The sequence below is a fragment of the Plecotus auritus genome (genome assembly GCF_963455305.1).
Source record: "Plecotus auritus genome assembly, chromosome: 9".
Lineage (NCBI taxonomy): Eukaryota > Metazoa > Chordata > Mammalia > Chiroptera > Vespertilionidae > Plecotus > Plecotus auritus.
Genome location: NC_137783.1, coordinates 124,691,325 through 124,717,002, shown reverse-complemented (window position 1 = coordinate 124,717,002; position 25,678 = coordinate 124,691,325). Strand labels below are relative to the sequence as shown.

The window sequence follows — 25,678 nt, the reverse complement described above, 5'->3', positions numbered from 1 at the left end:
TAAGTCAGTCCTGTCATTTTACATTTAAGACACATTTTAAAAAGTGTAATTATTTTCCTTAACTAGCTCTTAGGAGGGAAATTTTGGGGGAAAATTTCTAGAAAAGGGATGACAATAAAGTTGCTCTGGAAGTACAGTTTTTAGGTCTGGATAAGAGTCATAGTTATGGACTATTTTATTTAAAATTATTAAAGATAATAGTCCTGCCCAGCCAGAGTGGTTCAGTGGTTGAATGGCAACCTTTGAACCAGATCATGGTTTGACTACTAGTTAGGGCACATGCCTGGGTTATGGGCTCAACCCACAATAGGGGGCATGCAGGAAGCAGCTGATCAATGATTCTCTCATCATTGATGTTTCTCTCTCCCTCTCCCTTCCTGTCTGAAATCAATAAAAAATAAAAATAAAAAAACAGTAGTCCCTCCACTTATCCAGTTTTGTTTTCCATGGTTACCCATAGTCAAATGCAGTCTGAAAATATTAATTGGAACATTCCAGAAATTATTCATGTTTTAAATTACACACCATCCTGAGTAGCATGAGGAAATCTTGTGCCATCCCACTTCATCCTGCCTAAGCCACGAATCATCACTTTATGGAGATTATCCACATGGTACACACTAGCCACCCATTAGTCATTTAATAGCCATCTTGGTTATCAGCTCAACTATTATATCGCAGTGCTTATGTTCAAGTAACTCTTATTTGACCTTATGCCACATTCATAACTTTTTAGTCTTGATTATAATTGTTCTATTTTATTATTAATTCCTTACTGCTCCTAATTTATTTATTTTTAATATATTTTATTGATTTTTTACAGAGAGGAAGGGAGAGGGATAGAGTTAGAAACATCGATCAGCTGCCTCCTGAACACCCCTTACTGGGGATGTGCCCGCAACCAAGGTACATAGATCCCTTGACTGGAATCGAAACTGGACCCTTTAGTCCACAGTCCAATGTTCTATCCACTGAGCCAAACCGGTCAGGGCACTGCTAATTACAAATTAAACATTATCATATTTCATATGATAAAAAATGGTATACATAGCGTTTGGTATTGTCTGTGGTTTCAAGCACCCACTGGGGGTCTTGGATGTATCACTCATGGATAAGGGGGGACTACTGTACCATTATGTTACTGGCCTCCAGAAAACAAAGATTCTATCAAGTTATCTTATGTAATACCTTGGGGCTTAGTATATTAAAACAACTGACTAAAATGGAAATGGTACCAAAAGAACCTAATCAATCTAGCCACAGCCTTAATCTGTTAATCCAGATTAAACTAAAGTCTGGTCAATAGTAAATATCCCTTAAAAAAAAAATCATTACAGCTCAATTGGTTAGAGCACGATCCCATTATACCAAGGTTGTGGGTGGATTCAATGCCCAGTCAGAGCACATACAAGAATCAACCAACGGCCAAAACCGGTTTGGCTCAGTGGAAGAGCGTCAGCCTGCGGACTGAAAGGTCCCAGGTTCGATTCCGGTCAAGGGCATGTAACTTGGTTGCGGGCACATCCCCAGTAGGAGGTGTGCAAGAGGCAGCTGATCGATGTTTCTCTCTCATCGATGTTTCTGACTGACTATCACTCTTCCTTCCTCTCTATGAAAAATCAATAAAATATTAAAAAAAAAAAAAATCAACCAACGAATGCATAAATTAGAACAACAAATAGATGTTTCTTTCTCTCTAAAATCAACCAATAAATAAAAATCATTGCAGCTGCCCAAGAATAACGTAGTAGCTCCCAGTAATGTAATGAATAGTAGCTTTATGATTTTATATGGTAATAAATTAACAGAGTAGACACTGTTCAAGGTTTATTTGGCATTTTAGTTGGTATGACACTTGGATAGTTGGCTGTATTATTTATATGTAGACTTTTCTTTTTACATTATATGGCAATGTACACTAATCTGATACATACAGTACACAGAATAAGATCCTTTAGAACAGTTATGCACAAAACATGCAATATTGGATTTACATTGGATCCCAGGATGTGATTGATTGGAGAAAAAGGAACCACAAGTTATGTAACACACAGTGAATACACATCTAGTCTGAAGGGCAACTGTAATGTGAGCAACATTGGCCGCGGTGCCTTTGAGGAGGTGGAACTATTTCACACTAACCAGTTTAGGACTACACAAGGACCATCCAGCATCAGGATGCAGATGCTGGGTTTTATGAACCATTACTTATCTCTATCTTTAGGAAACTGATGTTCTTAGTCACAGATCAGATAAAAAGGGCAATATGCAATCTCCAACTAAAATCCTGCTGTAGCCTAGACAGTGAGGTGGTATGACATCAGAAGCCTTTAAAACTGCAGCTCTTTCTGGATCCCCCACAGTGTATCTGCACTCTTCTTCAAACGGGCCTCTTCCTCAGGTGTCAGAGTCACCTTCACAACATCTGAGATTCCATTCTGTCCCAAGATGCAAGGAACACTAAGGAAGACGTCGTCTTTTATTCCATAGAGACCCTGAAGACAAAATGAAAAATATTTTGTTTTTTTTCTATACATTTTGGGGTCTCCCAAGACTTACATTCTCTACAATTATGAAGCTTATTTGATATAAACGGGTAAGTAGAAATTCCTTTCCAAATTTTCAGTTAGGATGTAATGAACAGTGTAAAATAAAGTCATTAAAATTGCAAAAAGATTTCCATTCTAGACTCTGGCCAGATAGCTCAGTTGATTAGAGAATCGTCCAGATATGCCAAGGTTGCCGGTTCAATCTCCAGTCAGGGCACATACAAGAAGCAAGCAATGAGTTCATAGATAAGTGGAATAGCAAATAGATGTTTCTCTTTCACTATCTCTCTCTCTGAAATCAATAAAAAATTTTAAAAAATTCTATTCTAAAAGAAAATCTAAAACTATTGCTATTATCCATACTACTTTCCAATTTTTACTGTATAACACTTTTGGTAACTGTAACTTGAGTGTGATTTCCATTTTTCCCAAAAGAAGAAATTCTGTTTCTTTAGTCTTCCACCCATTTGAACATAATTGAATAGATTTTAAGTCAACAAATTATCAAGTTATCTATGTGCTAAACTTAGTGCTAGTGGACATTCATCTTAATGCTTGCCCATGTTTCTTCCGAAAAAGAAAGTTGCAGGTGCATTAATTTCTTAAATCAATGACTGAGGACGTACATTAATCTAATTGCTTTCTCAAAAGAAATCGTTTTTTAAAAATGTAAATTAATGACATTCAAGTACAACATATCACTACATAGACCTACCTTAATCATGGTGGAAATTGGATGCACCCGCCTAAGATTCTTCATCATACTTTCTGCTAAATCTGCCACAGATAGGCCAATGGCCCAGGATGTATAGCCTTTCAGTTTGATTACCTCATAAGCACTGTAGGGTATAAATCACAGGGAAGGGCAAGAAAACGTAAGATAGGAGAAACAAACAAACAAACAAAAACAATACACAAAGCTTTTACTGAACATAAGCTTTATAGTGAATAAGAGGCCTGGTGCACGAGATTAATGGACCCAGAGGGGTCCTTCAGCCCGGCCTGTGCCCTCTCGCAGTCTGGGATCCCTCAGGGGATGTCCACCTGCCAGCTTACGCCCACTCCCCGGGGGATCGGGCCTAAGCTGTCAGTCAGACATCCCTCTGGCAGCACTGGAGCTTTTGGGAGATGTCCATGGCAGCACTGGAGCCCACGGGGAGTGGGCCTAAGCCGCAGTCAGACATCCTTAGCACTGCCAAGGAGGTGGGAGAGGCTCCTGCCACCGCCACTGCACTCACAGCAGTCAGGCCTGGCTTGTGGCTGAGCAGAGCTCCCCCTGTGGGAATGCACTGACCACCAGGGGGCAGCTCCTGCGTTGAGCGTCAACCCCCTGGTGGTCAGTGCACATCACAGCAACTGGTCATTCTGCCATTAGGGTCAATTTGCATATTACCCTTTTATTATATAGGATAATGCCACAAAGTTGCATTATACACACAAGAGTAGACCTTGTGCCCTAGCCAGTTTGGCTCAGTGGATAGAACGTTAGACTGCAGACTGAAGGGTCCCAGGTTGCGGGCTCAGTCTCCAGTAGGAGGCATGCAGGAGGCAGCCAATCAATGATTCCCCCTCTCATCATTGATGTTTCTATCTCTCTCTTCCTCTTTCTTCCTATCTGAAATCAATAAAAATATAAAAAAAAAAGAGTAGACCTTTCCATGTATACAAGGATATTATGTATAGGGATGTTCACAATAGTATTGCCAGCAATAGCAAAAACCTGACAACAAGCCCAATTCTCTCCAACAGAAGAATGAATAAACTATGGTATACTCATACATTGAAATATTACATAACTATCAAAACAAATAACTATAGTACCTTGTAACAAAGTAAATGAGTCTTTAAGATATAACATTGGATTTAAAATAAATCCAAGAATACATAAACATGCTTACTTAGGATTATCTCAAGAGTGTAAGGGAGCTGGGGGGTGGAGGGATGAGTGAGAGAAGCAGAGAATTCACTCATTTCCAAGCACCAGCAGACTAGACTTAATCTAACTTAATAATTTACAATATAATAAGCAGAAAGATTTATCATATTATAAGTTGGGAATTATGGCAAAAGATAAACTGTAGCATTAATAAATGTCTATAATTTTTAATATCTTTACCTCTTTTTATAGTATGATCTTTAACAAGGTTTTAGAAAACAAGTTTTCTCTCTAACAAAATATACTCAAATGCATATACTACTAAACTTTTAATATTTTAAATACAAACAATAAAGTTTAATTTCCCATGCTGCCAAATTATGAGACATATTACCTGTCAACCACCTGCTTGTGAACTTGTTTCCACTGTTCCTTATCTGCATCAGTGCCTAAATCAGGGTGCAGATTCTTTAGGGAGACACCAGCAACATTCACTCCACTCCATACAGGCACTAAAAGAAACAGTACAAAATTCACTTATTTCCATGCATCAGTCAGCAACTAGTAATTCTGACCCGTTTTTCTAATTCTCTTTTATCTGGGGAGTATTACCCCTTTTAGTAGATACTCAAGACTACAATACCTAAAATAAAAAGAAATGAAAAAAAAAAAAAAAAAAAGACTGCAATACCCTTACTTTTAGATTTCCATTTGTTTATATTTTATTATAAAAGTAAGAATTTTTACAATATTCTAACCTATTTTCCTAACCTACTGGGATGCTTAATAGACATATATTGGAATATAAAGATAGTATAAGATTATAAGGAAAATTATGTTGGCATAAGGAACTGAGAATCTGCAAAAATTATAACACTTCTACTGAGATAATAGGATTTTTTCATACTCTCCATTTGACTTGACTAACCTTTTCAGGGCCAAACAATGCAGGTCTATTATAAACAGCTATGATATTAAGTGATTGAGGTCTTATGTAACATGTCCATGGTTAAGAAATACAATAAATTTCATTCCCCATCCTGCATGCCAGATAAATGTCATGTAAGATGGCTAAAATCTTAACAATTCTTAACATTAAATTACACAAAGAATCGATTTCTGAAAATGATTCTACCTTGATGAATGGATATCTGATTTAGGCTCCAATTTAATTAAACTGTCAATTTTTTACACAATCTTTTTGAAAACAGAAAGAGGAAATAAGGCATGCTTACCACTAGAGTCTCCATGCTCCCCAAGGACCCACCCATGACAGCTTAATGGGTGAACTCCCAGCCTCTCCCCCATCAGGTATCGGAACCGGGCTGAATCCAGATTGCAACCACTTCCAATAACACGGTTTTTGGGAAAGCCGCTTAACTTCCAAGCCACATAGGTCAAGATATCCACTGTGAAGAAAACATTTAGGCAAAGACACCAGGTGAATGATTAAATAATGATTAGCTACTGAAGATATATGGCGGAGGCCTGCCTGAACTTTGCTGCTGCTGGTGTAGCCACCGCCTTTGTCTACACCTTCACCATGCTGCCCTACACCATGGTCTACTTCCCTGTTTGAGGGTGCTGTGAGGCCATCACATGCTGCTGGCTGACCAGGGCCAGAGCTGGAAGAAAGAGGTGGTGACTAAGGAGACCTGGCTGCAGGGCTCCCTCAAGACCTCCTGTATGTACAGGCAGTTCCCCAAGTTCCAGGGCGGAGACCTCACCCTGTACCAGTCCAGTGCTATCCTGTACCACCTAAGCTGCTCCCCTTGGGCTACATGGGAAGGACCTTCAAGAGGCGGCCCTGGTAGGCATGGTGAATGACAGCATGGAGAACCTCTGCTGCAAATACATCACCTTCATCTATACCAACTAATAGGCAGGCAAGGAGGACTATGTGGAGGAACTGTCTGGGCACCTGAAGTCCTCGCTGTCCAGAACCATGGGTAACATGATGATCTCCTTCGCAGACTACAACCTGCTGGACTTGCTGCTGAATCACCAGGCCCTAGCCACCCACTGCCTGGACTCCTTCCCCCTGCTCTTGGCCTACCTGGCTTGCCTAAGTGCCTGGCCTAAGCTCAAGGTCTTCCTGGTCTTTCCCCAGCACGTGAACCTCCCATCAACACCATGGGAAACAGGGAGGGCTTGTGCCACCCTCAGCAGGTGGCAGGGGTTGCCTACCTCCCTTTCCCAAGGACCAGTTAAACTTTCAAGAGAGAGAAAAAGACATATGGCTCTGTATGGATCTTGACTATGATCGTGGTCAATGTTTTTGTTAATATTTGTAAACCTCTATAATATGTATAATATAGCAAAACATTAAGTATTCAAGAAATGTAATTTAATCAAAATAAGCTGTGCATCAAGAGAATATCACATTAGCCATAAACTTATACCTTATCCAAGGTTTCTTGCACAAATAACTAATTTTAAAGTTCCAATTACATTCAGAGGCATTGTATCCTATCCCCTTTCATGCTTTAAATTTAACTATTTTACAAAAAGAAAAATCCACTCCCAGGAAGAAAGTGAAAGATGACAAATAAATATGTGTATACAGAATATAATATATACTATCAGTTTTATTCTAGCTCATCTATTGTTATGCAATTAAAAACCTCACCTGGATTGGAAACAACAAGCAATTTGCAGTTGGGACTGTATTTCACAACATTAGGAATGATGAATTTAAAGATGTTCACGTTACGCTGGACCAAATTAAGGCGGCTTTCTCCCTCTTGTTGACGAGCCCCAGCTGTGATAATAACCAGCTTGGAGTTTGCGGTCACACTATAGTCTAGACAACAGAAAACAATAATTAGATTAAGGCCTTTAAGAGATCTCCAATACCTAGCCGGCAAAACATTTTTCTATCAACTTTTTTGGGGGGACAGTGGTTTGTATATGTGGCAGAAAAAAGTCCTTAATGCCCCCCAGACTTCTCTCCTTTAGATTTTGGAGTTTTATCACGGTGGCCACTAACATGGATGAAGAGTACATCAATGCCCCCTTTTTGTTTTAGTCACATTGTGACTTTATATAACTACAACTGGGGGGAGCTGGAAGGAATAAAACTTAATAGATTCTCATATCAAATGAGATACATTGCCAAATTTTTGGCCACCTGAGCTCAATGCTCATACTCTTCCACACTCCTGCTTCTACTTAAATACTTAATTGTGGTCAAATCAGCCCAGGAACAGGCTTCTTTTTAAAAAAGCAGAGGCAGCTTTACACTTGTCAAGTATATCTTGCTTCTAGATCCTTATGGCACAGGATGGTTAAGTGAGGGATGAAGATAATGAAGGAAGATACCTATCAGGTAAGTTGACAATGATTTTCAAGTGTCAAAACAGATACTATTATTATGTTAGTGTGCAAAAGAAAGTATGGAAAGTAAATAAATTGAAACTTCAATATCAGTAGGTACCGATGCAAAATTGTTCAAAAGCTCTCTTATCCTGTATAAAAAAGTGTTTGAAGAGCTAGGATTTTGAGCCTGATAAACAATTAAGTCTAGTATGGACTTCAATATAAATATGTTGAAATTAACCTTTGCCAGAGACAATTTTTGGTGTTCTAAGGAAAAGGCTGCCATGTTGGAGATCCATCATTTCTCCCTTTAATTTGTCTTCCATGACATCAACAAGAGCAAGTTCATCTGCCAAGTCCTAAAAAGACAAAAATTTTTCTTAAATCAAAATTGCTTCCAAAGGTACCACCTCAAAAATAAAACATTTTCAACAACAATGAAAATCAAACTTGCTACTTCCAAATTTTTAGATGGGCCTGCAAAATTTCCATATTTCTGGCATAGGAGCAGGCCCCCATGTTAAAATAGAACACTGGATTGGTAGTGTTTAGGATAATGTTCAGTTATGTAAAACTGATTGAGCTACTCTTTCAAATTCAGTTTCACATATAGATTTTAGGTTATTTATTAAATAGGTGATAATGACCAGTATTAAGACTTAGAATTAGCCCTAGCAGGTTTGGCTCAGTGGATAGAGAGTTGGCCTGCAGACTGAAGAGTCCTGGGTTCGTTTCTGGTCCAGGGCACATGCCCAGGTTGTGGGTTCAATCCCCAGTGGGGGGCATGCAGGAGGCAGGAGATCAATGATTCTCTCTCATCATTGATGTTTCTATTTCTCTCCCTCTCCCTTCCTCTCTGAAATCAATAAAAATATATATATTTTTAAAAAAACGACTTAGAATTAAAAAGTGATATTCTGGATCATTCCCTAATTATGTTTCCATATATTAAAGAGCTATAACAACTTTACATACATAGATTTGTGCATTTTAAATTATTCGTGAAAAATATCCTTTCAGTTCAACATATAAAAGTCCTTAGGTGCATCTGACCAGGAGCACCAACAATAGTTTTAATACAAATAGGATATGACTGTCGTAACCAAAGAGGTTGTACTAGCTGAGCTGCAGATCTACCCCCAAATCATCTACAGTGTAATGAGTGGTCTGGCAGTTATTCTTACCCACATCTGAATTAGAGGGCATCACTGAAAAAGACCATAGGTAGTGTAGGAAAAACAGATGGCATCCATTTCTGATTCAGTGGTGGAAGGAATTAAGAGTTGGAATACTTTGTGGCCTTTCCTAAGAACACAGATAGAGCAACTATGTTGCTCTGCAACATCTGCATAGCTCATTTCTGCCTTCAATCCTTTTCTGTTTAGAACCCAGAATTCATAATTTCATTTATTTATATTAAATTCATTGGGGTCACATCCTATATAATAAAACCCTAATATGCTAAGTGTCTGGTCATCCATTCAACCAATCAAAGCATAATATGCTAATGATATGCTAAGGCCGCTCAACTGCTCACTATGATGTGCACTGACCACCAGGGGGCAGACAGTCGACCCGTAAATTAGCTTGCTGCTGGGGTCCAGCCAATCCGGACTAAGCAAGACGGGCCAAACACACCCTGGAGCCCTCCCGTGGTCCCTCCTGGGCTGGCCAAACTCCTGCATTCCTCCCCAGCCCCAATCATGCACTGGTGGGGTCCCTTGGCCTGGCCTGCACCCTCTCACAATCCGGGACCCCTTGGGGGATGTCCGAGAGCTGGTTTCAGCCTGATCCCGCAGGCCAGGCTGAAGGACCCCACTTGCACCAGGCCTCTAGTTGGTTAATAAGATCATAAAGGTCTCAAGTGTACATTTCTATGATACGTGATCTGTATATTGCACTGTGTGCCCACTGCTCTTATTAGGAACTCCAAATCTGAACTTAAAAATATTTTAGTCCTAACCGGTTTGGCTCAGTGGATAGAGCGTCGGCCTGCAGACTCAAGGGTCCCAGGTTCGATTCCGGTCAAGGGCATGTACCTTGGCTGCCGGCACATACCCAGTAGGGAGTGTGCAGGAGGCAGCTGATCAATGTTTCTCTCTCATCGATGTTTCTAACTCTCCCTTCCTCTCTGTAAAAAAAATCAATAAAATATCTTAAAAAAAATAAAAATATTTTAATACTATAAGTTGCCTCAATTTTGGTTTTATATAAACCAGGCTTGACTACAGTAAAAAATGCTTTTTATTCATTCACACATTTTTTTCTTCTAATTAAACTTTGGCTTCCAAAAATAATACTAAAATTGCTATCCAAGTAGAGGGCCAATGGTGACTTACATGGGAGCAAGACTTTAAGATTTGCCACAGTCAAAAATAAAATTAAAAATTAAAAAAATTTTTTAATAAAATTAAAATAGTATAAAAATAAAAACATCCATCCTCTTTACTGACAAAAAAATAAAAATAAATTTCCCACATTCAGTGTGACTTTCATTTTACCATAGTATATATCATTTCACTTCAAAAATTACTTTAAAATAATTTTAGCTTGTTTAAAGGGATTCTTTCATTTGTAGGCAATTCATGCATGTTTATACAGCAGAGTGAATTTAAGAAACTGTGTTGCCAGCCTAATAACCTTGATATTTTTTTGTTCTGATATCCTTTTGGCATAGCATATTTCAAAAGTTTTTTTCACATAAAGTTCTTTGAATGAGTGCATGAACCTCAATATTTACATATACAATGTGATCATGCAATTATTAGGGAGTGGAGGAATGGGTGGGGTCAAGTTATCCTTGCCTTCCAGAGTGATGGGACTCTCACTTACCTTCATTAAGATACTGATGGCACAAGCCATGCCAACAGCACCAACCCCAACGACTGTAATCTTATTCTGGGGGCTCTGTTCTTCCTTAAGAAGATTCACAATCAGCTGATCCTTGAGTGTTGCCATTTTGGACTTAGAACCAAAAGGAACCTATGGGGGGGGAACATGAACTGTCATTGCACACTTATTAACCAAAAGACGTTCGGAAAAAAGCTTATTTCACTTCCTTTTGGGGTACTTGCCACTAGAAATCACAAGGAATGACTAAAAAGGGGGAAGAGGAAAAACCCAAAGATAGCCAAAGGGGAGATGAAAGGCCTAATGCCAGGGTCTGGTCTGGTTTGGCTAGGAACTTGGTGTGGAAAAACCTCACCTTCGCATGTAAAAATAATATTGACGTCTGAGTGTAAGTATAGCCTCCTGAGTGTTCACCCATCTTGCTCTATTAATTCCAAGCTGGGCCGGCCTTTCCTCAAACAAGATCACTAAGAGCCGTCTACTCCAGAGGTACGTGCAAAGAGTACCATTAACTGCTTAACTGCCTCACTACCCAACCCCGCGGCAGCGAGGCGGGCAGAGAGCTCTGCTCATGCGCGCTCACTCATCTCCCCCCGCCCCCAAGGGCAGATCAGACTGACTGCTGGGTCCCCAGGCGCCCTGGGGTAGAAACAACCAGACCCGGAAGATTAGCAGCTCTCCCCTCCCCCACCCGCCCGCGCACCTGGAGCGCTTGCAAATTTCAGAGAGCTGGGAATGGACTGGGAGTGGTCCAGAGGCCGAGGGCTGTAGAGAGGTGGGCACCGGCCCCGCCCGTCAGCGGAAAAGCTTAGAAACTATCCCGCCCTTAGGGTCAGAGGGCGCAAGCTCAGAGTCAGACTTTAGACTTAGAGCTCCGAAGCAGACGTGAACCACGTGAAGCCCGGCTGGCAGCCTCCTGGGCCTGGCGCACGGCCAGAGCCAGACTCTAAATCGCAATACCAGGGGCTGCTAACCAGCCCTGGAGGGAGGTGCCCGGTGTGGCTTCTGCAGTGATCCTTGTTGCAAAGGAGTGAGGCCCGGTACAAGGAAATTTTTTGTCAGTACAGGAAGTGCGGAAATAGCTTCAGAGGCCTGAGGCCTAGAGTCCTAGTGTTAATACTTGGTAGAACCCTCGATTTCCAGAGCTTGGGAGGGAACACACATTAGGTTCTGTTAACCTAACCCGGCGCTGCATTCACTGGATCTAGTTTTGACAGCGTTCCAAAGGGCAAATATCCAAGAGGGCTTACAGGCAAGCAGCCCGGGGTCGCCAGGCTGGAATCGGGTCTCTCCTTACAAATCACTGCTATTTCTGGACAGCCTTGTAAGGTTCCTGCAGCCTAGCAGGGGGAAGGGAGCAGTTCTTCCTCCAGAGACCTTCCTGCCTTCACCAAAACCTAAGCTCTGGGCTCCAGCGCTTCCTTCAATGTGGGGACACGTGTGGGAGAGGAAGCTCTGCAGAAAGAGGGTCTACTCCCCAACTCTGCCACCTACTGTGACCTTAGAGATGCCCCAACCCTCTCCCAGCTTTAGGTTTCCCCATTTGCCAGAAGGAACGGTTCCGGATGATTCTCCTCTCAATAGACCGTGTGAAACGCGGGAGAGCTGATGCACAGTGCTAAGCATAGCTACCTCAGTCGCTGCTTAATAAATGTGATTGGCGCAAAGAGCGCTCTGTAATCTACAGGCAGCGGCCACTCCCAGGGAGCCCACTGCTCCAGAGTCCCAGGGTTAAAATCCGACTCGGGAAGGAGCTGCTCAGCGGCTTTCCGGCTTCCAGGAACCCACCCAGGCTGCTGAGGCTTTTTTGGCTCCATGGGGTCCGGAACCGGACCTCGAGTCCTGCGCCGTTTGCCGAGTTCCAGCCCAGAGGTTCACCCCACCCTTCAGACCCGCCCTTGTCCTGCATCCACCTGGACTTTCCACCCCAGGTTAGGTGCGGCCACCTCCTGGGTTCCCCAGCCAGGCCGGATGCCACAGTGCCCACTTAGAGCAAAAGCTGAGTGCGCCGGGATCCGCGCCCACGCCGGGCGGGGGCCACCGCCCAGGTCTCCTCACTATGCTTCTGGAAAGCAGCGCCTACATCCCCAGGGAGTAGGGACTGCTTAGCAGGTAGCGCCAGGCCACAGAGGCCCGGGCCAGCTCGCTTGCCCGCCCCATCGGGCGCAGAGCGCGCCGGGCCCTACCGTACCGGGAGTGCACGGGGGGCGGGCGTCGGTGGCGCACGATGTACGATCCGGACTTGGCGGCTGCGGCTCCGGTACTTTGAGCCTAGCTCGGGAGGGGCCTTAAATGGAAGGGTGGGGCTGACGTCAGGGGGGCGGGGAGCGGGGAGCAGGGCGGACGTGCGGGAACCCACGTGTGGGTCGGGCTGGGGGCGGGCTCCCAGCCGGGCCCGGCTGTGGAGAGGCCCTGGCGGCGCGCGCAGCCAGAAGACGCACAAGCAGACCCACGTGCGCTGGCCGCCCATAGCCGCTCGGCCCTCCGGTCAGAAAGACCCCAGCCGGAGCCACCAGCTGGAGTCAGTTCTACCCTCAATTTCCTCCTCCGTAAAATGTGGAGTTTACCCTCAGAGAAGGCTTGATTTGAATCTTGGTTTCCCAGTGCCCAGGACATCTGGCACGAAATAGTCACTCGACAACTATTTGTTGAAAGAAAATGCCTAGCACGGGGTCAGTCTGTCTTTCTCACCTAAGTCGAATGATCTCCAAAAGTTGACCTGCTTTTTCCCCTGCTGCTAAACCTTCTAAGCCCCACAACTCACAGTGAGGACTCAGCCTCTATGGTCTGCTCTCCCTACTGGCCTAACCCACCCAGCACCTAGCATTCCAACCGCACCCAAGCACTGTCAACGTTTTTTGTTTTTAAACATGTTATTTTTACTTGCATTCCAAGCCTTTGCTCAGGCTGGTTCTTTTGCCTGGCCTGCCTTCCTCTTCCATCGCTTCTTTAAACTACCAATCTCCTGGTACTCCCCCTAACTTCCCCACCCCCTACACCCACAGCTTCGGTACCTCCCTCCTATCTGCTTCTACCTCACTGGTCTGTGCATCCCTCAAACCCTCTGGAGTAGAGGTGTGTGGCTCTGCTCTCCTACCTGACAGTGAGTCCAAGGCCATAAATGAGTCTATTTCCTCCCTGCACCTGGGGCATCACCTAAGCACCCAGCTCTAAGAACAATCCATAAATTGTGAGTTTCTTGGTTGTGAAGGGAAAATTCTAACCTCATCTCTAGAAAAGCAAGGCATCTCTCTGCCATCTTCTAACAGTTTTCCCATCACTCTAAGGCCCAGAAACCTAGGCGCTCACAGAAACACACAGCTGGCAGGTCTGAGGGCCAGCCACAGGTTTTCCAGGGTTCCTCAGGGTAGGGCAGATTGCAACAGTGTCTGTGGTTCCCCAGTGTTTGAAACAATGTCCTCATCTAGTTAGGGCTGGGCCCCTACCCGCCTGCCTACCAAAGATGACCACAGCTGCTGGGAAGAGGAGGCCAGAGCGCAGAGAGCGGGTATTAGGCTAAGGAGACAGGTAAGAACCCTCACCAGAAGGGCTCTGGGATGACCTCTGAAGATAATCTGGGCAAGGAGTTTGCTGTCCCCTAAATTAAAACACTTAACAATAGCTCACTCCAAGCACAACTTCCCTTTTCTTATGCAAAACAATAAATAGCCTCTAACTCTGCTAATATGAATAAAATAAATACCATTTAATGAGCACCTCCTATGTGTCAGGCGGCAAGGTAGGCAATCCCCATGCTCATCTTCACTTTAATTCTTTGTAACAGTCATAATTATCTCCATTTTTTTTTCAGATAAGGAAAGTGAGGCTAAGAGAGATTAATGACTTTGCCAAGGTCATAGAACTAATAAGGATTTCAGCAGGTACTTAACCTGGGACTGACTTCACTCCAAAGTGTATGATTTTTTTCTCTATATGTTGTCACTCCCCCACTCCACAAAGGTGAAGAAATTATGTAGGGAGGTTCAAGCCAGTCCCATGTTCAGAAAGTTGTTTTCATTGAGAGACAGTGGGTATCAGTGGGCATCTCTGCCAGTCTGCTTGAACTGAGAGATTGATCTTTTCCCATCACCAGGTGGGAATTTATACCACCTTCTTTTCTGAGTCTCCAGCTTACAGATAACGACAGATCCGCCATAATCGTCCCATGAGCCAATTCTTTACATTAAATCTCATTACACACACACACACACACACACACACACACACACACACGCTGTTTCTCTGAAGAGCCCTGACTAATGTAATCCAAAGGAAAGAATTTCTGTAGTAAAGCCAAAGCAGAGGGAGGGACCCATTGGATGGGTTAGGAAACACTGTTTGTTTCATAGGGCAAAACAGACTTCTCAACCTAAGTGCTCTTCGGGGGTGTCCTCTTTAAAAGAGAAAATCTCACAAAAGTGGTTTGATCAGGGTATCCTTGGCCTCAGAGAATGGGTGCTGCTCAGCACCCAATACAAGATTTTTCTAAAATGGACCTGGACAAATAATACTGTCCACCCAAAACACAGTGCTGATTCAGTCCTCCATTCACTAAATATTTGTCACACTCCTTGAGAGCATTCAATGATTCCTCATTCCATTTTATTCCAGAATAAAATCCAAATTCCTTGGAAAGGCATGCAAGGCCTTCCATGCCCTCTCTTGCCTTATCTCCTATTTGCCTTCATGCTTCCTATATGCCAGTCCCAAGGCTACTTACCACATTGCCCAAATGTGCCAGGTACATCCACCTAGGCTGTTCCTTCAACCCGAATGTTCTCCCCCTTGCCACCATCTCTGCCCACCCAAACCCCACATCTCCATAGGCCAAATACTGTTCCTTGGGCTTGATATTAAATTGATTCTTATAGCTGTGCATCTCTTCCTCACTGACAGCTCCTAATTGACAGAAACGCTCTCATTTGTCTCCATATCCGCAGCGTATACACTTATTTGTTTAATAAATGTATTTTGAATTACGTGCCCGTTATGTAAATGGTACTGTGTTAGGTGGTGGGATTAAAAAAATGAATGAGATAAATTAATAAGCCTTCAAAGACTTACCATTTAGTGGGGGGAGACAAACAGCATCCCCTCAATAGTTAAAATGCAAGATGAAATGTAACACTGTCATAGCAGAAATAGAAAAATGGCTCTAGCATTCAGAGGAGAGAGGGGTCCTTGGCTGGAGATACCGGAGAAGGCTTCTTGGAAAAGGTAGCATCTGAGCTCAGACAAAGGTTAATGAAGATCCGGTGTTGAGGAAGCAGAGCACACAGCATGAGTAAATGCAGGGAGGCAGGAAATTTAAGATGTGTCAGGTGCATCTTTAGCTTTAAATGCCAGGATAAGAAATTGATAAGAAGCTCAGAGCATATACAGCTTCAACCACATGGGCATAGAACACACATTTCTCTGACACATCCCACCAGCCCCGCAGCCCCTCTGAACACTCACTGACAGCCTGACTTTTTCACCTTTCTCATGGTTGCAAAGCTGATGGCTTTCCTGAGTTGCAGGGCCCAGGATGCAGATGGCCTCATCTGTTTCCTTCCCTGACCAGCAGGGCCTGGTGTGTACGTGCCAAAGCAAAGGTTTCTCTCTCTGACAAGACAGCAGGCACCTCCCCTGGGTACTAGAGGAGGTGCTGTCATCCCCCCAACTTTATCCATCTCTCACATGATGCGAGTGGAAGCCAAAGACTCCGCCCCACTCCTCAAGTTCTTCTGGTGCCTTTCCCACCTGCCCCCCCACCCCACGCCCCCCCATCTCCTCCCCTCCTCTAGGCTGAGCTTATCTTCAGGTACTAGATGCTGCCTCTATTTCCCTTTTTGTCTTGGACTCTCATTACCCCGAGTTCATTCCTCACGTGACCCCCTAACAGAATCCACCTCAGAAACTCTATATTCATCCTGGCTGGGTTTCTCAGTGGTTAGAGCACCAGCCCTCAGACTAATTGGTCTTGGGTTCAATTCCCGGTCAAGGGCAGGGCACGCACCTCGATTGCAGGGTCGATTCCTGGCCCCGGTAGGTCGGTCAGGATGCGTACAGGAGGCAACCAATCAATGTGACTCACATGAGTCTCTCTCTCTCTCTCTCTCTCTCTCCCTTCCCCCCTTCCCATCCCACAACGTTTGGGAAATGATTAGGGCTGCTTCTGGGGTAGAGGCAGTCAAGGAGGGAACCAGCCCCACCCCTGGAAATCCATGCCTACCATTCTCTTGTCCCCTATATTAGTTCCAAACTGGATCCAAAATTCCCAAGGCAGTGCTGGATGTTGAATTTGTGTATAAAAACAGTCTCACAGGGCTTTGAAAGCAGATTACTGATAACAGAACCCATCTCTCTGACTCCTGTGTAGATAGTTTTAAACCTTTAAACCTTACCAAATGGGGAATTACATTCCAAGTCCTAGCTAAAAAAAAGAAAGAAAGAAAGAAAGAAAAAGAAAAGTAATTACCTATAAAATTCGAAGAAGATCAAAGCAATTACAAGTGGGAATACAGCAGAGGAGACTGCCATTTCCTGGGGCTGGGTGGGGAGAGGAACGGGAGTCTGAGCTGTGCAGCTGCTGACAGCAGAGCACCCTCACAGAAATTTGGCAGAGGGGCCCTGGGTTTTTGTTTAAACTGCGGTACAGAATCACTCCTCACAAAGCAGGAGTAAAAAGGTACCCCCACCTCATTTTTCTAGGGTACCAGAAGGGGAGCCTGGGATTCTGTTAAGAGGTGGGATCTCAGGCTGTGGTGGGGCCAGTTCAGACAAGAAGAAGGCTCCTCTCTCAGCTAGGTAAAGCTCCGTGAGTCCTTCATTTGTGCGTAGCTTAGGGTGGCTTTTATAATTATTCTTTTTTTAAAATTGGGGTAACATTTGTTAATAACAGAATCTACCTCAGAAACTTTAAAAAGTTTTATTGGTTAATAAAATTATATAGGTTTCAAGTCTATAATTCTATGATACATTATTTGCCCACTACGCAAAGTCAAATCTTATTTTATTTTATTTTTAATGTATTTTTTATTGATTTCAGAAAGAGATAGAACATCAATGATGAGAGTCATTGATTGGCTGCCTCCTGCACGCCCCTTACTGGAGATCGAGCCTGAAACCTGGGCATATGCCCTTGACTGGAATCAAACCTGGGACCCTTCAGTCAGCAAGCTGACCCTCTATCCACTGAGCCAAACCAGCTAGGGTAGTCAAATATTTTTTAAAAATATATTTTTGCATTGATTTTTAGAGAGGAAGAGAGTGGGAGAGAGAAGCATCGATGTGAGAGTAAAGCATTGATTGGCTACCTCTTGCATGCCCCCCCAACCACCAGGGATTGAGTCTGCAAACCTGGCATGTGCCCTGACAAGGAATCAAACCATAAAACTTTTTAAAATATATATATATTTTATTGATTTTTACAGACAGGAAGGGAGAGGGATAGAAAGTTAGAAACATCAATGAGAGAGAAAAATCAATCAGCTGCCTCCTGCACACCCCCTACTGGGGATGTGCCCACAACCAAGGTACATGCCCTTGACTGGAATCGAACCTGGGACCCTTCAGTCCGCAGGCCGACGCTCTATCCACTGAGCCAAACCAGCTAGAGCCAAACCATCAAACTTTTAGTGCACTAGACAGTGCCCAACCAACTGAGCCACACCAGCCAGGGCCAAAGTCAAATCTTTCGTCATTATATATTTGACCCCTTTAAAAAATATGGAACATAGCCGAAACCAGTTTGGCTCAGTGGATAGAGCGTAGGCCTGTGGACTGAAGGGTCCCGGGTTCAATTCTGGTCAAGGGCATGTACCTTGGTTGCGGGCACATCCCCAGTGGGAGGTGTGCAGGAGGCAGCTGATCGATGTTTTTCTCTCATCGATGTTTCTAGCTCTCTATCCCTCTCCCTTCCTCTCTGTAAAATATCAATAAAATAAATTAAAAAAAATATATGGAACACAGAGGAAACCAAGATGGCGGCATAGGTAAGCACCTAAACTGCTGCCTCACACAACAATTTCAAAACTACAACTAAAAGACAGAACGGACACCATCCAGAACCACAGGAAAGCTGGCTGAGTGGAAATTCTACAACTAGAAGGAAAGAGAAAAGCTCACAGAGAATTGGAGGTACGGCAAAGGGTCTTTGTGCGCGCAGAGAGGAAGGGCGGCTGAGAGCCTGGCTGACTTTCTCTGGTGGGAGGGGGAAGGAAACCCCCGACTGCACTGAACCCCAGTTCCAACTGCACTGAACCCCAGTTCCAGGCGAAACCCCATGGACCCAAGCTCATACAGGGGGAGTCTGGACTGTCAGAGAGAAAGGCACCTGGAGACTCGGAGACCCGGGGGAGCCGCGGGAGAGCCCTGGCGGGCAGGGGTCTGGAGGCGCGTGTGCCAATGTGCACAAAAACTGCGGAGGCTGCCACAGGCTTTCCCTAGCAGAAGGGAGTCGGAAGCTCCTGACTGCACTGAACCCCAGTTCCAGGCGAGCCCCTGGGGACCCACGCTCTTGTGGGGGGAATCTGGACTCTCGGGCGGAGACTCGGGAGCTGGGGAAGGCAGAGGTCTGGTGGCACGTGCGTGCAAGGGCAAGGCTGATGGGAAGCCAAGACTGTCTGCTCCGCCCTGAGACTCCACCCCATCCAAGCTGAGCACAGAGGCTTTTGCAATTTGGCAAGGCTAATCCTATAAGGCTGTCTCCAGCACCAAACTTCTCCGAGCGTAGACACAGCTGATCCTCACAGCCAACTGGCCTGGAGGTCAATTCCTCCCAGTGATACCAACAACAATCAAGACTTAACTACAACAAGGCTGTACACACAGTCCACAAAGGGGTGCACCAAGAGTGTCCACCTCAGGTTAACTGGGGAGTCCGACACACTAGGCTGTATAGGAAACCTAGCACACAAAGCTACCAACTCAGAGAAGTAGTGAAAATGTGGCGACAAAGAAACAGATCACAAACGAAAGAAATGGAGGAAAACAAACGACTGGATATAGAATTCAAAACCACGGTTATAAGGCTTTTCAAGAATATCCTAGAAAAGGCCGATAAATATAACGAGACCCTCGAAGATATGAAAAAGGACCAACTAGAAATTAAACATACACTGACTGAAATAAAAAATATTATACAGAGACCCAACAACAGACTAGAGGAACACAAGAATCAGTCAAAGAATTGAAATACAAAGAAGCAAAAAACACTCAACCGAAAAAGCAAAAAGCAAAAAAAAAATCCCAAAAGTTGAAGACAGTGTAAGAAGCCTCTGGGACAACTTCAAGCATACCAGCATCAGAATTATGGGGGTGCCAGAAGAAGAGAGAGAGAGCAAGATACTGAAAACCTATTTGAAGAAATAATGACTGAAAACTTCCCCAACCTGGTGAAAGAAATAGACTTACAAGTCCAGGAAGCACACAGAACCCCAAACAAAAGGAATCCAAAGAGGACCACACCAAGACACATCATAATTAAAATGCCAAGCCCTGGCCAGTTTGGCTCAGTGGATAGAGCATCGGCCTGCGGACTGAGGGGTCCCAGGTTCGATTCTGGCCAAGGGCACATGCCCAGGTTGTGGGCTCGATCCCCAGTAGGGGGTGTGCAGGAGGCGGCCAATCAATGATTCTCTCTCATCATTGATGTTTCTATCTCTCTCTTTTTTTTTAAATAAATCTTTATTCAGATTATTACAATTATTTCTCCTTTTTCCCCCCATAGCTCCCCTCCACCCCTTTCCCACCCCACCTTCTGCCCTTACCTCCCCCCCACTGTCCTCATCCATAGGTGTATGATTTTTGTCCATTCTCTTCATGAACCCCCATACCCCTTTCCCCCTGAGAATTACCAGTCCACTCCCTTTCTATGCCCCTGATTCTATTATATTCACCAGATTATTCTGTTCCTCAGGTTTTTAATTCACTTGATTTTTAGGTTTGCTTGTTGATAGATATGTATTTGTTGTTCATAATTTTTCTCTTTACTTTTTTCTTCTTCCTCTTCTTTAAGAATACCTTTCAGCATTTCATATAATACTGGTTTGGTGGTGATGAACTCCTTCAGCTCTTTCTTATCTGTGAAGCTCTTTATCTGCCCTTCAATTCTGAATGATAGCTTTGCTGGGTAGAGGAATCTTGGTTGTAGGTTCTTGCTATTCATCACATTGAAAATTTCTTGCCACTCCCGTCTGGCCTGCATAGTTTCTGTTGAGAAATCAGCTGACAGTCGTATGGGTGCTCCCTTGTAGGTAATTAACTGTTTTTCTCTTGCTGCTTTTAATATTCTCTCTTTGTCTTTTGCTCTTGGCATTTTAATTATGATGTGTCTTGGTGTGGTCCTCTTTGGATTCCTTTTGTTTGGGGTTCTGTGGGCTTCCTGGACTTGTAAGTCTATTTCTTTCACCAGGTGGGGGAAGTTTTCGGTCATTATTTCTTCAAATAGGTTTTCAGTATCTTGCTCTCTCTCTTCTTCTGGCACCCCCATAATTCTGATGTTGGTACGCTTGAAGTTGTCCCAGAGTCTTCTTACATTATCTTCAACTTTTTGGATTTTTTTTTTTGCTTTTTGCTTTTTCGGTTGAGTGTTTTTTGCTTCTTTGTATTTCAATTCTTTGACTTGATTCTTGTGTTCCTCTATTCTGTTTCTGGGTCTCTGTATAATATTTTTTATTTCAGTCAGTGTATGTTTAATTTCTAGTTGGTCCTTTTTCATATCTTCGAGGGTCTGGTTATATTTATCGGCCTTTTCTAGGATATTCTTAAAAAGTCTTATAACGGTGGTTTTGAATTCTATATCCAGTCGTTTGTTTTCCTCCATTTCTTTCGTTTGTGATCTGATTCTTTGACCCCGCATTTTCACTGATTCCCTGAGTTGGTAAGGTAGATATTTGTGCTAGGTTTCCAATATGGCCCAGTGGGTCTGCTTCCCCAGTTAACCTGAGGTGGACACTCTTGGTGCACCCCTTTGTGGACTGTGTGTACAGCCTTGTTGTAATTAAGTCTTTATTGTTGTTGGTATCACTGGGAAGAATTGACCTCCGGGTCAGTTGGCTGTAAGGATCAGCTGTGTCTATGCTGGGAGAAGCCCGGTGCTGGAGGCAGCCCTATAGGATTAGACTTGCCAAATTGCAATAGCCTCTGTGCTCAGCTTGGATGGGGTGGAGCCTCAGTCTTGGCTTCCTGTCAGCCCTGCCCCTGCGCGCACGTGCGCTTTCAGTCCTCCGCCTTCCCCAGCTCGAGTCTCCGCCTGAGAGTCCAGACTCCCCCCACAAGAGCGTGGGTCCCCAGGGGCTCGCCTGGAACCGGGGTTCACTGCAGTCAGAACTGGGGCTCAGTGCAGTCAGAATCCTCTGACTCCCCTCCACTAGGGAAAGCCTGTGGCAACCCCCGCAGCCTTTGTGCGCACCAGCGCTCGCGCGCGTGTGCACTTTCAGTCCTCCGCCTTCCCCGGCTCCCGAGTCTCCGCCCGAGAGTCCAGACTCCCCCCACAAGAGCGTGGGTCCTCAGGGGCTCGCCCGGAAATGGGGTTCAGTGCAGTCAGAACTGGGGTTCAGTGCGGTCGGAGGCTTCCTTCCCCTTCCGCCAGAGGAAGTCAGCCAGGCTCTCAGCCGCCCTTCCTCTCTGCGCGCACAAAGCCCCTTTGCCGTACCTCCAATTCTCTGTGAGCTTTTCTCCTTCCTTCTAGTTGTAGAATTTTCACTCAGCCTGCTTTCCTGTGGTTCTGGATGGTGTCCGTTCTGTCTTTTAGTTGTAGTTTTGAAATTGTTGTGCGAGGCAGCAGTTTAGGTGTTTACCTATGCCGCCATCTTGGTTTCTCCCTGATGTTTCTATCTCTCTATCCCTCTCCCTTCCTCTCTGAAATCAATAAAGAAATATATTTTAGAAAAAAAAATGCCAAGAGCAAAAGACAAAGAGAGAATATTAAAAGCAGCAAGAGAAAAACAGTTAGTTACCTACAAGGGAGCACCCATACGATTGTCAGCTGATTTCTCAACAGAAACTATGCAGGCCAGAAGGGAGTGGCAAGAAATTTTCAAAGTGATGAATAGCAAGAACCTACAACCAAGATTCCTCTACCCAGCAAAGCTATCATTCAGAATTGAAGGGCAGATTAAGAGCTTCACAGATAAGGAAAAGCTAAAGGAGTTCATCACCACCAAACCAGTATTATAAGAAATGCTGAAAGGTATTCTTAAAGAAGAGGAAGAAGAAAAAAGTAAAGAGAAAAATTATGAACAACAAATACATATCTATCAACAAGTGAACCTAAAAATCAAGTGAATTAAAAACCTGAGGAACAGAATAATCTGGTGAATATAATAGAATCAGGGGCATAGAAAGGGAGTGGACTGATAATTCTCAGGGGGAAAGGGGTATGGGGGGGTTCAGGAAGAGACTGGACAAAAATCATACACCTATGGATGAGGACAGTGTGGGGGAGGTAAGGGGAGAAGGTGGGGTGGGAACCGGGTGGAGGGGAGCTATGGGGGGAAAAAGGAGAAACAATTGTAATAATCTGAATAAAGATTTATTTAAAAAAATATGAAACACTTCAGGAATTTGTGTGTCATCCTTGCACAGGGGCCATGCTAATCTCTGCATCATTCCAATTTTAGCATATGTGCTGCCGAAGTGAGCACATCTCTATTCATTCATGGCATTTCCACCTCAACTAGGAGAGGAAAGCAGAGCAGGAATTTTTATCTCATTTTACTGGTGAGACTACCAAACCTCGAAAAATGTAATTGCTTCAGGCCGCACAGCTGGAAAGCAGCCTGGTGGATTTTGAGTCCCCAGATCAGTTTCCTTCCCCTACACTACTCTGCCTCTCAGTCTTTCCAAAGGTGCTTCACAGCTTCGAAACAGCGCGGCCTTTGTTCCCTGGATATCAAAGGGCAAATGTGTTGGATATTCCTGAGCCCCTCGCCCAGGGCTGCAGGAAGGTCCAGGCAGCTCACCTGCCCCCTGGGCTGCTCCAGGGTCCTATCCGGTCAGCCTCCCTCTCCCTGGCACTCTGCTAGCCTTGCACAGCCATGTGTATTAGGGCCAAGCTCTGCCCTTTGCACAAGCACACTTGCAGCGTCAGGCCCTCTCAAAGGATATTTTAACTTAGCTCATCCTCCAGTTTTAGCCACAGAAGGGATGAATGCCCAGGAGACGCCCTCACAGCCTTGGCCCTCCTTTACCCGCTGAATCAGAGGGAGACCACCTGCCCCTCACACCTGCTAACACACCAGGAGGGATTGGGCTCTCAGCGACTCAGTCCACAGGGCGAACATTAGTCTCACAGCCGGGAACTCGGGCTCCAAGAAGAAGAGTGCTCTTGACTACCTCAGTGATTCAGAGTTGGTGACTCAGGGACTGGAACCTCCCAACTAGTCTAGTGCTTTCTCCTCTGCACTAGACACCTTCTCCACTAGCCTGGGCTCTTTCCTGTGGGCGTGGCTTTCACTTCCGGCTCTGACTCCTGGTTTTTTTCCACTGTGTCAGAACCTCTTCTAACAGCCCTTGCTGGGGTTGGCAGCTTGGAAGCGAGGCCTTACTCTGCCAGAGGCTAGCCCCAGCCCTTAAAGCTGCAGGATTGGCAGGAAGCCACTTCAGTGGAATTTCTCCCAGAGGTCCCAGCCTCACTCTCCTCTCCAGCCCCTTCAGGGGCTGGCTCATGATGTCACAGACTATCCCCCAGGCTCAGCTAGTTCTCAAGCAACCGAAGTTCTCCTCCTTTCCTAAGGGAGGCTGTCAACCACAGATAGGCACAGGCTCTGCCAGCATCTCCATGGTAACCAGGGCCACAATTTCCTGCCTTGGGCAATGATCCAGAGCCAGTATCCTTGGCAGGGTTCCCTTGCAGACTCCTGGAGGGCTGCAGGCCCATCACACTCCACTGTCACCCCTGAAACTTTGGGAGAGCCTAGGGATGCGGCCCAGATGGGTTGCCCAGAAGACTACAGACCCAGCAGGAGTTCTTTGCGGCAGGTCCTGAAATGGGGCAGGCTGGGAAGGCCTTCCTTTGGAGGCTGTCCCCTCCCTCCCACATGGAATTGATTGTGGGGACAGGCTTGCGGGATTCGTTTTAAACCTTTGTCAGGGCAATCGGTGAAAGTTGACAACTCCAGTGTGTTAGTTGGCTTTAGACTTTGCTCTCCCTGGTGGAGGGGGTGGGTGGTGGTGGTTCGGGAGATAGATTGCAGTGGATTATGCAATAATCCCAGTTCCTTGCCACCCTGACCCCATAAAATAATCCCTGGGGCAGCTGGGGAGCTGGAAGGCTCTCATCCAGGGTGGGGGTGTTTATCAATGTGGAGTCAGAGACTCCAGAGTGACAGGGTGAACAGACCTACTCCTTGTGGGTTCTCCTCAGGGAGGCAGGGGGCTGGCAGGGCACCCCAGGAACAGGGATAGAGCTGACCTCACTGCCACAATCTCAAGAACTGGGAGGGTCTCCTCAGAGAGATTCTGTTTCCAGTATAAATGCAAATCAGAATGCAAAGGGAACTGCTCCTGGCTCCTCCCACCCCTTCTCAGCCCTCAGTGCACAGCTCTGCTTCCAAACAACAGCATTTGGGCTTGGCGGAAGAGGACAGGAGTGAGCCTGAAATCAATTGTAAAGATATTGTACCAGGTGAGGGGTCACAGCCTTCCCTGATCCCTAGGGTATTTATTTTTTCCTGTTTGACTTCTTTCCCAATCTCTATGGGGAGTTTGGTCTTTGCTCAAGTTTGTTATTTGAGCTTTTGTGATGCAGAAATAAGAATACCTGGTGGGGCCCTGGATGAGAAGCTCATTTGGTTAGAGCATCATCCTGATATGCCAAGGTTGCAGGTTCCATTCCTGAATGTATAAATAAGTGGAACAACAAATTGATGGTTCTCTCTCTCTCTCTCTCAAAAAAAAAAAAAAAAAAAAAAAAAAAAGGTATCTGGTAGTGAGATGGTAGGTGGGAGAAGGATTTTGGTCCATAGGCTGTGGGAGATTTGGAAAGAGATGCCCTAACTTCTGTGGACTGATGGAAGTGGATTAGTGAGGAAAGGAGTTTTGGTAACCACTGCTGTGGACGTCACTGTGATCACCACTCTCACTTTGTCAGAGGGCAAAC

At 44.9% G+C, this 25,678-nt stretch overlaps 1 protein-coding gene and 1 pseudogene across 6 annotated transcripts; one reads left to right on the top strand and one right to left on the bottom strand.

Annotated features, from left to right (window-relative positions):
- Nucleotides 1-1,814: 1,814 nt before the first annotated feature.
- LDHA (lactate dehydrogenase A) lies at nt 1,815-24,019 on the bottom strand. 5 transcript variants are annotated; one of them, XM_080641934.1, is made up of 8 exons: nt 23,817-24,019; nt 10,576-10,725; nt 7,985-8,102; nt 7,055-7,228; nt 5,661-5,834; nt 4,820-4,937; nt 3,265-3,388; nt 1,815-2,495 (listed from the first exon to the last, which is right to left on the bottom strand). In XM_080641934.1, the coding sequence occupies exons 1-8, from the start codon at nt 23,859-23,861 to the stop codon at nt 2,331-2,333; spliced, it is 1,068 nt and encodes a 355-aa protein (XP_080498060.1). In that variant the 5' UTR covers nt 23,862-24,019; the 3' UTR covers nt 1,815-2,330. The 5 variants fall into 5 exon arrangements, with proteins under 5 accessions (XP_080498060.1, XP_080498058.1, XP_080498061.1 ...); XM_080641932.1 differs by lacking the exon at nt 23,817-24,019 and adding an exon at nt 16,071-16,195; XM_080641935.1 differs by lacking the exon at nt 23,817-24,019 and adding an exon at nt 12,785-12,990.
- On the top strand, nt 5,841-6,682 carry LOC308257760 (glutathione S-transferase P-like; annotated as a pseudogene). The gene has a single exon. The product of its transcript is annotated as a glutathione S-transferase P-like (transcript).
- Nucleotides 24,020-25,678: the final 1,659 nt, after the last annotated feature.

Bases quoted from the DNA above. Each gene is read 5' to 3' on its own strand.
- LDHA (XM_080641932.1), bottom strand. From the start codon at position 16,136: ATGAGGCCATCTGCATCCTGGGCCCTGCAACTCAGGAAAGCCATCAGC. The intron at 10,726-16,070 runs GTGAAAAAGTCA...CCCCCCCCATAG, and splicing joins GCTTTGCAACCATGAGAAAG to GTTCCTTTTGGTTCTAAGTC. The intron at 8,103-10,575 runs GTAAGTGAGAGT...TTGTCTTTTTAG, and splicing joins CCATCAGTATCTTAATGAAG to GACTTGGCAGATGAACTTGC.